At 41.7% G+C, this 15,236-nt stretch overlaps 2 protein-coding genes across 8 annotated transcripts in view; one reads left to right on the forward strand and one right to left on the reverse strand.

Annotated features, from left to right (window-relative positions):
- The window catches only part of LOC127351912 (transcription initiation factor TFIID subunit 4), an 81,469-nt gene extending 77,170 nt beyond the window's left edge, over positions 1-4,299 (forward strand). For all 4 annotated transcript variants that reach the window (XM_051379905.1, XM_051379906.1, XM_051379907.1 and 1 more), the window contains one exon: positions 2,017-4,299. In XM_051379905.1, coding sequence (XP_051235865.1) covers positions 2,017-2,190 — 174 coding nt within the window. In that variant the 3' untranslated portion in view covers positions 2,191-4,299. The remainder of the gene's footprint in view (positions 1-2,016) is intronic.
- A 610-nt stretch (positions 4,300-4,909) lies between these two features.
- LOC127351920 (BTB/POZ domain-containing protein kctd15) overlaps positions 4,910-15,236 on the reverse strand; it is a 28,224-nt gene continuing 17,897 nt past the window's right edge. For all 4 annotated transcript variants that reach the window (XM_051379925.1, XM_051379927.1, XM_051379926.1 and 1 more), the window contains exon 5: positions 4,910-8,546. In XM_051379925.1, coding sequence (XP_051235885.1) covers positions 8,388-8,546 — 159 coding nt within the window. In that variant the 3' untranslated portion in view covers positions 4,910-8,387. The remainder of the gene's footprint in view (positions 8,547-15,236) is intronic.

Raw genomic sequence — 15,236 nt, forward strand, 5'->3', positions numbered from 1 at the left:
TCAAGTGGGCACTTGCTGGATTTGTTTCCCAGTGTTTCTCATTTCCAAATGTAAATGCATCTCTTGATTTGTATCGGCCTCTGTATACACTCCCTTTTTTATCGTTCTCATTTTTCCTGGATCAAATACAAACAACAAGGGCTCCATTTCAGAGTGAGACGTCAGCTCAGATCTATGTCAGCAGCATTGTTCATTTACAGAGAAAATCTGTTCATATCCAGGGCAATGTAAAGAGCCATAGAGCACACAAATAAAACTGATGGTTTCCCGTGCCGTCGGAGAACGTTGCCAATGTTTCCCTCAGACTTGTGTTTTGCTAGTTCAACAAAAAAACTCTGCTGCACCTGAAGATCTGGACATTGTTAGTGCGTCTTTTTGATCTCATTCGTGCTCTGCAAGAGGGATTATTTTTCTTAATTGGAGGTGTACACATGCTTAGAGGCCACATTCCATACTATTGATACTGTCAGTGTGTTAGCCATTCAACAACAATTACTTCATTTATTGGACATGGGAAACATAGTATTGCTTACTTCTGAACTGGTACTACGTTTCACCATGGAAACTAACCCTTTGACTGCACCACAGAGACAAAGACTTTTTTTCTTCACTAAAGACAAACTGAGGACAAATTCCCTGAAACAGAAAATGCAAAACACACATAGAAAATAGTAATTGAAACCCCCAAAAAATGTTTCTAATAAAGAGCACAATGGTTTTATTTTCAGCTCACCTAAGCCTGATACATAAATGCACTTCCTCAATGAAATCAGTACACTCAAGCAATTGGAGTGCAGTGGGATCAGCCTGTATCTGAAGGTCACTATAGCAGTGTTGATGGCTGCTGTTGATTAATATCAAGCACCTTTGCAGGTTTGAAAGCTCAAGGCTAGAATATTCCCTCCTGTCCCCTGATTAGTTTCAAGATGTCTACACAGCTTTGGAAGTGTACAGAAAATCAGTTTCATCATCTCCATGTTTGGAAGAACTGGACAGAAACAAGATAATGAGTCCACTGACATGCTAGCGACTCTGTGAGCCTGTACTTAGATACAGCGATGTTTTGAGCCAAATGCTAACATGCTAATCCGAAGCAGGTATAATGTTTACCATGTTCACCCTCTTAGTTTTGCTTATTAGCACTCTAACATGGTATAGTTAACACTAAACACAAAGTACAGTAGACTGATGGGAGTGGGATTAGTTTTGGAGGTCATTAATCAAAATATTAGACAAATTAAAAATTTGACCGGATGGTGGCGCTACTGTGAATGAAAAGTTAACAGAGGACCAGACTTATTACAGTTCATCCTGTGTTAATGTCTGTGCTTCATTTCATGACAATCCATCTAATAGATGTCCAGACATTTCACTCAAAACCACAAATGTCAACCTCATGGTTGAGCCAGAGGAAAAGTCAGCAAAGTCATTAGGGATCATGGGGACGATGGGAATCCATCTGATGTCATTCTGAGCGACAATCCTATCCTTAGAGCCATGCCACTAGCGTGGCTACACGTTGCTAGGTCCCAGTATGCATGACTTTAAATGTTGTGATATTTGAGATTACATGAACAGTTACGTACTGCTGTAGAATGTAATATCAATGACCACCTTTAAGCACAGTAAAATCCATAATGCTATTTTTTGAAATGCAGACATCTTTGGTGCTCATCGCTGCTGTTATTCTGCACTGAACTTCCCAGATAGTTTGAGTAAACCAGTTTTAAATCTCTTCCCTTGTTGACATTTTGTTAATGCAGTTTTAATTTTTATAAGTGATGCGTATGCTCAGACCCTGGAAATACTGCTGTTCACGATAGCAACCTGGGTGATCTGGTTATTCCAAGCGCAGCGCTGCCTCTGCTGTTGGAAACAAACTGGAAATAGGTTGAATTTTTCTCATGTTATTTTTGAAGGCAATATCAACCCTTGAAAAACATTTAGAAATGTAAAATGTGGCCGTTCCGGTGTGAAGTCATCCATCTCACCTTTTGACCTCTCCCTTGTCTCCAGGTTTCAGGCAGCACGGCGGGCTCACTGGCCAGCTCCTCCACCCCGTCCACCTCATCGCGCCAGTACACGCGGCAACGCATCACTCGTGTCAACCTCAGGGACTTAATTTTCTACATGGAGCAGGAGAGAGAGACCACCCACTCCCTCCTCCTTTACCGTGCCCTGCTCAAGTAGCTTCTGCTCCGCTCAGCGCCCACCTCAACCTCCTCCTCCTCCTCCTCCTTCCCAGCCACGTGCCTTCAGATCAGGTCTAATGTTTCAGTTCTGTGTCTCCATATGTACTGTAGTGACGTTTGATGTAGCTTTTAATAAGAAGAGAGAGAGGGAGAGAGAGAGAGAAAAACAAAAATGTACAAAAACAAAACAGTTGTTCCGTGTCTTCTCTGTTTAGATTCACGGTGTGTAGTTAGATCATTCAGTTTAAAGGCCATATCAAATTCTTTGCGTTGAACTTGTTAAGGGAACAAAGTGGTTTTTGTGTCGCAGGACTTGACCCAGAACTTGCTATTTATTTGACGTTGTTGGCAGTAGCTTCAATGAATCACCTCAATGTATGAATTATTTTGGCGAAGAGAATTATGTTCACACCTCGATACAGCCTACGATATTTTCCACGAACTATTTGTTGAACATAGTTCAATGAATGTAGTTTAGCTGAACTCAATAAATGAGAGACTTTACTGATTTCTATACCGACATCATTTTGAAACATTATGATTCCAAATAACAGCATCATGTTCAATTTCCTTACTGTGTGTGTAAATAGTTCTTTTTGAATTATTTTACAGCATGTATATTTTTATCACATGTAAGCTTTGTAAGAAAAGGAATAACCCATGTGTCAATATTATGAAACCTGATGTTTTGTCAAACCATGTGCTTTGAATGAGTCAAAATTAGACTGTTTATTCTGTTCACCTGTAGAGTATTTGTTACAGGTCCCCATGACCCCAAAGGTCATTAAACAAAACCATGGTCGCACTATGACAGCAGTTTCTGATTGGTCAACCTTGTTGAGTGATTCAGTACTTGGTTTTACCCACAAATAATGTGAACATTGTTTTTATGACTAGATGTTTGTAAGTTGTCTACTATCATGCTCACCACTTCTTCCAAAACTTATTTGGTTGAGAAGGTAAGTTTAGTTCAGAGAGGCCAGTGTTGTGGGAGGGGTGGTGACTGGGGAGAGAGAAACCTCGGATCAAAACAGACATTCCTTTATCTTTTCCTGTCACTGTCCTCTCTGCACATTAATGACGTTTGAAAAAATTACATTTTAAACTTTTAGCCCCCCCACCCCCCCACCTACTTTGGTGTTGACTGAATGACAAAGGTATTCCATAAAGCGGTTTAGTGCACAACACTTATACTTGTTTGTATTTTGATCCTAAATGAAATATCACAGCTGTAAAGAAATGTTTAACTGTAGAAGGAAACAGTTGATTCCAGCCTAAAATCAATTTCCATTTTTTGTTTCTATTTTTGTATTACTGATTGAGAGAGTAATGGGACAAAACGCCTGATTTTACATGTTGTATTGCATTGTCGCCTTGTAATTATTTTATTTTATTTTTTACAAATCCTTATTGTGTTATGTAATATTGTCCATTATGTTTTTTCTATTTAACTAAATATCTTGGCCTCTATGCAGCTTTTCTTGTCATATTGAAATTTATTTAAATATGGGTGACAATTGTTGTGCATTGTACATTTTGACAGCACTTTTTTTTATATCTATTTTACGTGACAACTGAAAGCTGTCACTGTATTATAGCAAAGAAATGACTCTTTTAAGTAGTAAACAGTATTGCCAACTTCTGTCAAGAGAGACTTATTTTTAACAATTAATATATATTCTTTTTTTTCTTTTGTTTATTTTTTTGGATTGGCTTTTATGCTTAACACATTTTTCATAAATTTTATCTCCAAAATACCATGTTTTAAAAACAAGCACAACAATATCTATTGTGATGATTTCAGATGATTTTATTAGTGATTTCTATGGTTTTCTGGTTGTTTCACAGGAGGACATTTCTACTACTACTACAGCTTTTTAGCCAAAATATTAGAACAATATAACTCATGTAAACAGCGGAGGAAATAACATTTCAGTGTAAGGATGATTTGTAAATATTGTTTACAAAACTATGTGTTTATTAGAACCACGTTATTTTTGGTAAACTCTTGTACATATCTTGAAAATTTCTTGTTTGTGTGAAAAAACAATACTTATGTATTTGTACCTATTTTGTAAAGGAATAAATAAGCTGTTTACTAAACTGAGGAGACGCTGACTTTGTCCATTTCTTCTTTTGTTTTATTCTTACAGCATACACTTTAAAATGTCTGTAGGTACCGTAGGAGTCGTAACAGGAATTAAAACATGTACATTTTACTCTAAAATGAATGAATAATTAAGCAATATGTTTCCCTCTCTTCATTCCTTACTCTTTAAAATGAAAAATAAGCTGTTATTTTTTGCAAGACAGTTTTACCAAAGTCAACTACTAATTCAGCCTGCTTCATTTCCATTTTTAACATTGCACATGCTAAGTACAAACTGAGTCAAGCGCTGCTGCTCGTCCCCCTAGGTTTCTACTGCTAATTAAGCAGAAGCATTTTCGAAAAGACCAAACTGTTTAACGCAGTGTAAAATATTGGGGTTTGGGAGCATATTGGTTTTTTCAAGATCCTGGCCTATTCCCCAGTCCCTCTGGAGCTGTAGACTGCTGATCTGAATTCAGCCCTGAAGACGACCTTCCCCCTTTGCAAAAATGATCGAGTCCACATATGCTTGCGTACAGAAGGCTGGGGAGATTTATCAGGTTTCATCGGTTCACTTACAGGACACAGAGATCAAATTACTGAATACAACAACATACATACTTACATGTTTCAAGCTGGCATCATCTGCGATGAACACTTTTATTGATCACCAATAATACAAGCAAATGTGAGATGTTGCAACTTAGACATAACTTCTAAAACTAACCTTGTTCTTGCCTTTTTAAGTTTAATGGAACAACATGAGATCAATGAGACACATCAGATATACAGTACATCCTTTTATTATCGCAAATATGCAAGAAAAGTCAAATGGAGACACTGTAAATGAACACATGCCCTTTAATACCACAGTCTAATTGTTTTAAACACTTTAAATAATATACATTTGCACCTTATGATACCCTTTGAAATGTCTTAATCCATATGTACACAATGTAATGCTTTGAATTCTTTTCATTCTTTTTGTGAAGAGGACTAAGAGGTCTCTTAAAAACACGAGGGTCCTGTAAAACCCAGAGTCCTGATAATTCAATATACAATAACTGTACAACTGACCCACCTCAGAGGTGGAGTGAATGCCATGTGAAGTGGCTGAAACACTGACCAGTACTTCATCTGAAAGGGTGGCCTGTGTGAACATGTCTGTGAAGTTTCCAGTCCTGTCGAGTTTGTCTAGCTCTGTAGTTAACCCTTTATATGCAGTTGAAAGGGGCACCCCGGGTTTGTTTATTGCAGGCAGAGAAACCCAAAACTGCAATTTGTGTTCCTTTTTCTCACTTAATGTGTAGAATGATGTTTATGTTTTTATTCATACTGTATGTGCATGACCCCTTAGCTCTTTGTTAAAAGCGCCTTCTGTGATTTCCAAATGCCAGTGAGAAAATCTGCCTTCTCTCCTTTCTCCCTGAAAAAAGTATATCTTGCAGATGTGTGTTTTTTTCTTTTTTTTTTTACACCCGTTTCCTCAACAACTAACCCAGATGAGTTTCCACACACCTCACATCAACTGGATCAGCAGCAGAGTGGAGTCGCCTGGCTGTACAGTATGTTCTGAGTATGCTCACATTTGACTCATCAGTTTGTTTGGTTTGTTGCGGTGTGGTCCAGTGAGCCACAGCATAGGAGGGCGTTTTGAAAACCATGGCATGGGGATGACACAGCAGCAGGGGGTGCAACCCGAGTTTCTACTGGCACCACTGAGCTAGGAGCCTTCGGGGAGGCGGAGGGGGGTGAGCAGTGCTGTGGAGAGCCCAACATGCCGCGGCACATGAAAGGCCTGGTTGACCATTCCCTTTGAGGCGACTGGATGCAAAGGCGCAGGCCACTGGCAGGTCAGAACAAAGATGGGCTTGATTGTGAAAGAGAGCCCCAGGCAGGAGTGCGCTGGACTGGGAGCTACACATATACCGAGCTCATCTTTATCCACTCATTGGCCTTGTTTAATCAGTGGCCATCCAGAGTGAGCAGATATTAGGACAACATGGTCAAAAGATCTACCACCCATTTTTAATTGACTACTAGTTTATAAAAAACAACCCCAGTTCAACTCAAACAACTGCCAGAGCCTGCAAAGATCAGAATGGGTTTCTTTTTTTTTTGTCAGTCTTTTGGAATGGAAGAAACAGCATCTGTAAGTTACACACAAATATAAAGCATGAAAACTTGGCCTTTCTTGTTTCTGTCTTTGATCCAGAAATGTTGAGAATAAGACCAAAAGAATGAGAGCAGGACAGAGTAAATGCCGCCCACTCGCCTCTTTGTGAATAACACGCTGATGCTGGGAGTACAGTTCACTTTGGGTTCTGCCATACATACATGTGAAGAACCATTGAAATAATCTTGGCTTAGAAGTGACAATATTGAAACAAACAAAGACATTGTCTCTCAAACTTTGTCTGAAGGTACTGTGAGCTATTCTCAACAAAACTGTCAGGACTGGAGGCCCGGAGGAACAAATGTTAGTGCCCTTCATACAGTTCTGAATAATGCATTGTATTTTCTTTCACTACAGTATAAACTGTAAAAAGAGATGATGTCTTTATGTTTGTACAATCAACAAAATAGGCACCTTGTCTCCTTTGGTACCTACAGTATTTGTTCTGTTGTAAGTTCTGCTTGTTTTAAATGTTTTAATGCTCTTGTCTCCTAAAACATGAGAAGACAACCAGCTTGACTTGGCACTGGTCACTGGGTTCAAACAAGTGTTTGGTGGGAACAGGGCAGGACAGCTCCATAGGAAATGTTTAAGTGCAAAGAAAAATCAAGCATTTAGAGTACATCTCTTGCTGATCATGAGACATACTGGTAAACGTCAGCTCTCCACATTGGTCCTCAGGTCTTTAACATTCTAACTCAACAAAACTGCAATACACTTAGAGCTTGTGCAAATTTCAAATTCACGAACTTTCTTAAACTTCTGCTAAATACAAACAAAGGTTTGTGCTTGTGAGAGAGAATCCGATCAGAGACCCGAGATATGTTTTAGAGCTAATAAGCAGAAACTCCAGAGCACTTTTTTATGTGTGCTACACATTTGACTATAAACAATGTCGAAACATCCAGGTTCTCTTCCATCCCTGTTTGAACAATGGGACTTTTTCCGGCTCTGAATGCATTGCCAGCCAGATCGCTTTAGCCACATAGCCTGCAGACATCTGAGTTTCTGCAGCTACTGCCAAGAAACGCTCCCCCACAAGCTCTCAAAGCCTAATGAATACAACGTTCATACATCCTTCATATTGGAGAAAGGAAAAAAGAGACATTAAAAATAATCCTATTAATAATAATTGTTTACACCATGTCATGATAAGAACAGCAAAAGGAGCAAGAAGAACATACTTTAGAAACAACAATGAAAATTGTAATAAACAATCAGTTTGGCAAACGATGCTGTTTTCGGCGAAGCTCCGCCATCTGTAGCGAGGCCTGTGGAGTGAGGTGGGATGGGGCAGGAGGGTCGCGGGGTCTAGGGGATAAGGGCCTTTTGGGGGACTTGCGAGATGGGAATATGTCCTCTTCCTGTCATACTTAACAGCGCCCTGTTTGCCACCGCTTCCTTGTCCCACAGCAGGCCAGACTTGTCATCACTCAGACAAGAAATGGACCTCATACAGACACAGAACTGGATGATACAGATGTGCTGAAAGAGGAGAGGAAGGGTGGTGTGTGTGTGTGTGTTGGAGAGTGGAGTGCATTGGGAATCAGGGAGTGGGCGGTTGTGTCACTCCAGAAGGATCATAAGAAGATCAACCAGTCACGGTGCTAAAATGGTTTAAATGAGCTGCTGTTGAGTCCATTTGTCGTTGTTGTTTTCATCACAGTCCCAGATTCTTTGGGCGTTATTTAACATAATCAAAAACTTTTGTTGCTGATGCTTTTTTTCCTTTGTTTGGTACTACATTCCCCTTAGAGTTCTGCAGAGCTGGCGAGGTTAACAAGCCTCTGCTAATACTTCGGTATGTTGGGGGTGGTTGTGGTTCTGTTAGGACAGGGAGGGGGCAGGGGAAGGTAGGGTGGGGTGGTGTGAGAAGATGGAAGGAGTATGGGGGGTGGTGGGTGGTTGGCAGTCCCTCTCCCAGAATGCTCTAGTCCAGGGGTTCCTGTTTTATCCTGATGGGAGTGTTGATGGACAGACTCCGCCGGTCCTCACGACACAACACGTACTCGCTGAACTGGGATGAGTCCACGCCGCCTCCACAAGACGCCGCCACGCTGAAACCTTTCTGGAAAAGGCGCTCCAGGACCTGAAAACAGAGGGAAAAGAGAGGAAGAGAGTAAAGAGAGGGGCATTAATGACAGAGCTGCCACATTAATAGAGCTAAATCTAACTGAGAAGTATTACTGATAGAGTTGCAAGTTTCAGGTTTCATACTTTTTTTAAGGAAAGGTTCAGCATTTTGAGAAATATGTTTATTTAGCTTTCTTGCCGTGAGTTGGATGAGAAGACTGATACCACTCTTATGTCTGTATGCTTAATATGAAGCTACTGCCAGCTGCCGGCTAACTTAGCTTAGCTCAAAGACAAGCACTTGGGAAACAACTACCTTGGCTAATCCCCAGTAAAATGACATTTTTTACACTTCAGTGAGAATGGTATCAGTCTACACATCTAACTCTTGGCAAGAAAGTGTATAAATGTATTTCTGTATGCTTTTCCAAACAGAATCAGACCACATTCATCAAAATAAAGACTTATAGGAGAGTTTAGTCTTTAGTCTTGGACGGGTATCACTTTTTGATATCCATCCTTCCTCACATCAACCTCAGATCTTCATCAGTCTCAACATACACCATGTGTCACTAACCTCCCCCTCCTCCAATCACACGTAGCGATTGGAATAAAACCAGGGGGCATTCCGACATCACACCACCTCTGCAATATTCATGCCGCTTGTGCTGGATTGGCTACTGAACTGAGGGCATGAGCTCAAAGGGATGAGGAGAGCCGAGTGTGAGTGAGGTGTGTTAAGGGGCTGAGTGGAGCTCAGCGTGCTGATTACTGGAGCTCCTAATTTGAGTAATGAGGTCGGGGTGAGAGGAGAAGTGAGGTGCGCGAGCGAAGGAGAGAGCGACGTGTGGGGAATGAGGATGGGGAGTTATGGGTGCTCAGTGTAAGGACAAAGTGTTGGAGCTGCAGGGAGAGAATGGGAGACAGGGATGCATGTTAGCCCTTGAGTCTGGGCATTGATACACAGACGAGTCAGATACACTCAGACACAAACGTGAACTCCAACATCACTTTTCTCTCTTCATCTGACGAAAGTCTTGTGGGATGTTGTTTTTTTGGAGGCGGTATATCTAAATCCCAGTGCGAGGAGTGCCGTGTATTTACTTATTCCCCCGTTCTTTTTAATGGAGTGTGCAGCGCATGGAAATGAAAGGTCTCGCCAAGGGCTAACCCCTCCTGCCAGCTACAGAGCCAGAGAAGTTTGCACAAAAAAGATCAGTTTCTTCAGACTCCCATACACACACACACACACACACACACACACACATACACACACACACACACACACACTGACACATACACTCATGGCGAAGGATGACCTCTCTAATTACAGGAGTGAAGGCCCCATCGGAGGGCTAAAGTGGGGCGTTTAGGCCTCCAGGTCGAAGGGCTGCAGCCTCCCCTGACTGGGGATTAGCACAACAGAGAAGAGCAGATAAATCACACGCACAAACTCACAGAGACAGTCATGAGACGTGTGAAAGAATGCAAACTTACAGATGCAAATTATAACTTGTTGAACAGACCCGAACCCCCTCCCCCTGCTTCCTGATTAAAACTAAAATGTGGGCTGACGTGCTGCTTGTACGCAGAAAGGACCACTTGGAAAAGTTATCCCCCCTCCTTTTTCGTCCTCTGGCCATACGACGACGACAAACTCTGTAATTTGTGAGACAGAAGGGGCGGCAGACAGCTGATGGTGAGGATGGCTAATTAAGAGACCTGCCCAAGCATCAAACACTCCCAAATCCATGACAGACGATGGAGGAGCCTAACGATTATGGAAATGATATTACATAGCCTTCTTTGATCATTGCATCACATTGCATTTTTCCCCATCATCTCTTAACGCATGTGGGACTCTGTCATGTTCGGCAATGAATTTGGTCACAGAGGAGAATGGCCTGATCAATAAAGATAGTCTGAAAACACTTTTATCATTAATGCATGGCAACACAAAAGACTTAAGGATATTATTATAGATAGTTGTAACTGATTCAAGAATACTGTAATGACTATAAGAAGCCATAAAAAAACTTCACATTCAGTTTGACACAGTGAATTAGTGCCACAGGGCAATAAACAATACATTGAATAATTAAGATGTATCCAAGCAAAAGGCTTCAATGTCTACAGGACAACGTCCTGAAATCAATCCCAGCTGACAACAGAAAGTAATGCGCCCTCTTAAAAAGCTAACACATGTCCTGGTGGCTCGGTTCAGCACAACATACTTGTGACTGCAGGCTTTCAGATCCCAGCTTATGTTGTACTTATGCAGATTTCTCTGCTTACTTTCCTGCCTCACTTGAGTGAAACCATAGCAAAATATTCAAACGACAAGCTGCATGTGAGCAATTTGATTCCTCACTCGTTTCACTCCAAGCCTGATGATTTCCGTGAAATGGAATTAGAGGTAATTAGCATTCTTTGTTTGTTTTTCATGTACACTACTTTGACCTTCCCAGAGTCGAGTATTGCCGTGACCATGCATGAGGTTATTGTTTTAAAAACAGGAAGTCAGAATACAGCATTGCGGAGGATATGACAACACTTTACCAAAGTTAGCTAGTTATGCCCTGAACTTTAGCACTTCTTCTTGTCTCTTCCTGCCTGTGTGATCGAAGCAGAAAGCTGAATAAAAGTGTCTCCTCGCCCTCTTCATCCCCCAGTGATCCTTACACATCTGAAACATAATAAACCATTCTCACTGTTACAGGGTCGACTCAGCTGCACAGGGATCTGCCCCCAAAACACACACATACCATTAACCATATAACAATCTCACTGAGCTGCCACTCAATCTAGGGTCACATGGGGGAGAGGAGAAGATATATAAGCCTCACTCCCCTAACCTCCCAGCGCAGTACATTTCCAACACAATGAAGATGGCAGGAATCAAAGTGAATGAGTCTTAGGGCTGGAAATGGGAGCACAATTTAATATTGATGGCCACCGGAGTGCACACACACACCTCTCAGGAGGCGCTGGAAGACACTTGTTCCTCATGGCACAGGGCTTAGAGTTGATTGACATGTATGACACACACTCTGTAGCATGTGATGGGCGCTGCACTCAGGGGGTCCCTTTGATTAACTATGCACAGTTTTTAATATGTGACAAGGAGCACTAACTGCAGTCTCTGCATCGCATCCTCTGCTTATCACAAGCATCTGGCATAAAACAGTCGAGAAGGTCCAACTCTTTCTAATTCTCTGAGCCATCTGCCCGCTCTTTTAGGAATCACAAGCGACAAAAACGCTTTGACAGTGTAATATATTGTCATAGCATTTGCGACACATTATCGAGTAGCTGTGTTTGTGGAGCTGACAAGATAGAGCTTACCATTGTGAATGGACACTTTAATTTTAAGCGTCTTTATACGGATCTACACAGTAATTTCAGGTGACTGTTGCGGCAATGCAGCTCCTACCCCTGGCACTGTAAATAGCGACTGAGCTAGACAGGTAACAGAGGTATTTAGGGTTAGGTCAGTCCTCAAAGGGACTGAAAGTACAGGTCAGACTAAACTGAACAGTCTTGAGCATGTGAGAATAAAGGTCTTTTCTTATTCATCTGTGGTCTGTGCCTTTTGCTTCATGGTACTCCTACTATGGTTGCCAGTGGTGGAATGTAAGTTCAGCTAACTTGAGTATTTACATTTTATGCAAATTTATACTTCTACTCCACTACTACTACTCCATTTCAGACAGCAACATTGTACTTCTTACTCCATATTATTATAGTATTTGACAGCAATAGTTACTATTGTACTTTGTAAAATCCTGATAATACATTTGTGCTTTTACTTTAGTTTGATTTTTAATAAAAGACGTGAAATTGAATAGTGGAATGGACACTTTTACTTCAGTAAAGAATCTGAATGCTTCTTCCACCACTGATGGTTACGTCTGCGCTGCAAAGCCTATTTTTTCTGACATTACATCAGATATATAAATAACAATATAATATATAACAATTTTATAGGAAGTTTATTTCTTCTGATTACACAGTGTGCAAACTTGGGAGTCTTCTGATTAATTCTCTTCCTGTTCAGCCCTCCAGCTGTATCATAATTCCCACTGGCTGTTGCCAGGGTCACTCTTAGAAAGATCTACTTTCCACTACCTAACCATGCTGCGTCCAACAAAAACATTCAACATTTTTCTGGCACCGACTGCTGAAGCTGTCAGCAGGCAACATCGTCCAGTTTTTACCCTCAACATACTACAGGTTAATCTGCTGCCTGTTGGGCCTGAGTGCCCGATGCTGTGCTCTACCCACTGAGCCACACAGGCGGTACAGAGACCCCTAACCACAGCAGTGTTAATGTCTTGTTCTGCCACTGAGGAGCACAGCTGAGGTGTTTGTGTGGCCTTGTCTGCTCTGATGAGCTGTGCTTTCTCTTTCCACCCAGCGCAGGATTGATGGAGTGGCAGTGTGACATGTAAGAGAGTGTTGCAACGTGTTGCGTTCTCCGCCTGGGCAGCAGGGGAACAGGGGGCCCCTTCTCTACGACTACCTCCGCTGTCACATTGATGAAGGACGGATTGGCTCTGGTCTGATCTGAGTGCTTCATCATGGTGATGTATGGAGCAGCAGGCTCGGCCCCAGCTCTGGGACGCGTGTGTGTACACCTCTGTGGCTCTTTGGCTAAATGTTTTCCCTCCGTTAAGTGCCTTTGCTGCTCTCTGTTTTTCTGCGCTGGAGCTACATCACAGCGCAGGTGGTTTGCATTATTCCCTAAATTCCATTCATGACTTCATGGAGGATCACTCGCCAAGGTGGAGTTGTTTATTCTCACTCTCTCACATTTGAATACACCAGATGAAGAACTAAAGCAGGGGCTAAATTTACAGCATACATTGTAATACTGTAAGACTTTCCTTCCAAGATATTCTTTTTGTAGACTTTGTAGATACAGACAGTTAGTATTGTTATATTTCTAACTGTAAATAGAAGATGATATAATAACATATCAGGAGTTTGATACTCTTGAAAAAAGCCCCCAAAACAGAATCCTTGAACTGCTTTGAATATCCCTGAGTAATTGAGTCAGATGTTTTACTCCAAAGTATAACCAATTTTACTGACCTTAGGGATGTTACTTTATCTTCAAGTGAATAAAAACTGAATAATAAACTGCAAAAACTAGGTTGCTGTGCTTAGTGTACAGTAAAGTATTGAGAAATGTCATGTTATCTCATTGTGACCAACGTATCACAAGGTCTAGCAGTTTCCAGCCCTGGGCAAAACAGCAACAGTACCTTAGCTTCAATAAAATCATTTGGGACGAAAATGAATTCTCTATGCCAGCGACATATAATAATTGAAAACAGCGTACGTTTAAAAGTTGTCACATATCCATCTCTTTCTTGTCAGGACCTCCTCAAAAAACAGTCCAGTCATAAATACTCTCTTCCAGACAAAGCTACATCTGCCCGCATCCCCCCTTCTTTCTCTTCTTGGTCTTCCTCTGTGGGCAGGGTGTGGTTGTGTATGTGTTCCCCTGGGTTGGGGTCCAGGACTGAAATCAGATCAGAGGCTCATTGTCTGGCGAGTAAGACGAGGATTATTTTCCTAACCTTCTCATACCTTCACGCAACAATGAGAGAGGACAGAATGAGTAAGTTGTTTAGAAAAATCTCCCCTTACACCGAAAAACACCTCCATCTGCTCCTCGTGTACTCATCTACATCGACTCAATGAGCCGGGCCCCTCTACTGTGCTTGCATATGTGTGTGTGTTTGCACATTAGATTTTTCAGAATTTTGTGTATCTGTGTGTCTTAAATGGGCCAGCATGAGACAAAAAAAAGAGCCTGACACCACAACTAACACCACCTTAACTGAGAGAGGCGATGCTGTTGACAAAAGGGAGCATCGCTTACAGGAAACCGTGCAGATCCAGCTCCTCTTTCTGTTAGCAGTTTGTCTGAAAAGAGGATTTCTGCCCACTTCACCTTCAGTGGAGCAGCCCAGTAAAAGCCTAAACAATAAAAACTCCTTTCAGACCATGTTAGTCACATTCCATAACCAGTCTCACTGGTAAACAGAGTGGGAAAATGTTGTGTTAGTTGATGCGGCCAATTAATTATATTGCAAGTCATTTAAAAATCTATAAAAGAAGTATAAACCGGTTTAGGCTGTTTGAGAAATTGTAAGTATGGTATTAAAAAATGCAATACGTGTATTTCAATTGCCTTGAGCGGTGTTATATTGGAGTCTTTTTTAAAAAGGAGCTGTGTCTTAAAAAGGAGTAAAGCGTAAATTATGCATATCATCCCCCCCCTCTTTCCATTCCTCTTCTTCATCGTTTCGCAAGAAAACATGGCCGCAGTCCACACGTGCTTTGTCCCGCTTGCTCGGCTCTCCTCCCTGGAGGTGGTCTCTCACACTGGCGGGAAGGAGGTGGAGGTGTCAGAGTGCACTAGCCTGCCTGGGAGAGGCTCCCTCTGGGTGCTGGGGGGAGGTAGGCTCCTCTATGTGTTGGCCTGTTCATGGCTGTGGGCACTGAAGTGTGTTATATCAAGCCTGTGGTGTGAAGCTGTTATGTTTCCCCCCTTGTTCTCCCTCTCACAGACCTCTCTAGGTATCACAACTGTAAAACTAGTTTTCTGAGTTTGTTTTTTAACATCCTACCCTTCCCAGACTGGGAAGTAAAACATTCCCAGTCTGTTTTAAACAGGGTGATTGAGAATCAGATT

This window comes from Dicentrarchus labrax, unplaced genomic scaffold (genome assembly GCF_905237075.1).
Source record: "Dicentrarchus labrax unplaced genomic scaffold, dlabrax2021, whole genome shotgun sequence".
NCBI lineage: Eukaryota > Metazoa > Chordata > Actinopteri > Moronidae > Dicentrarchus > Dicentrarchus labrax.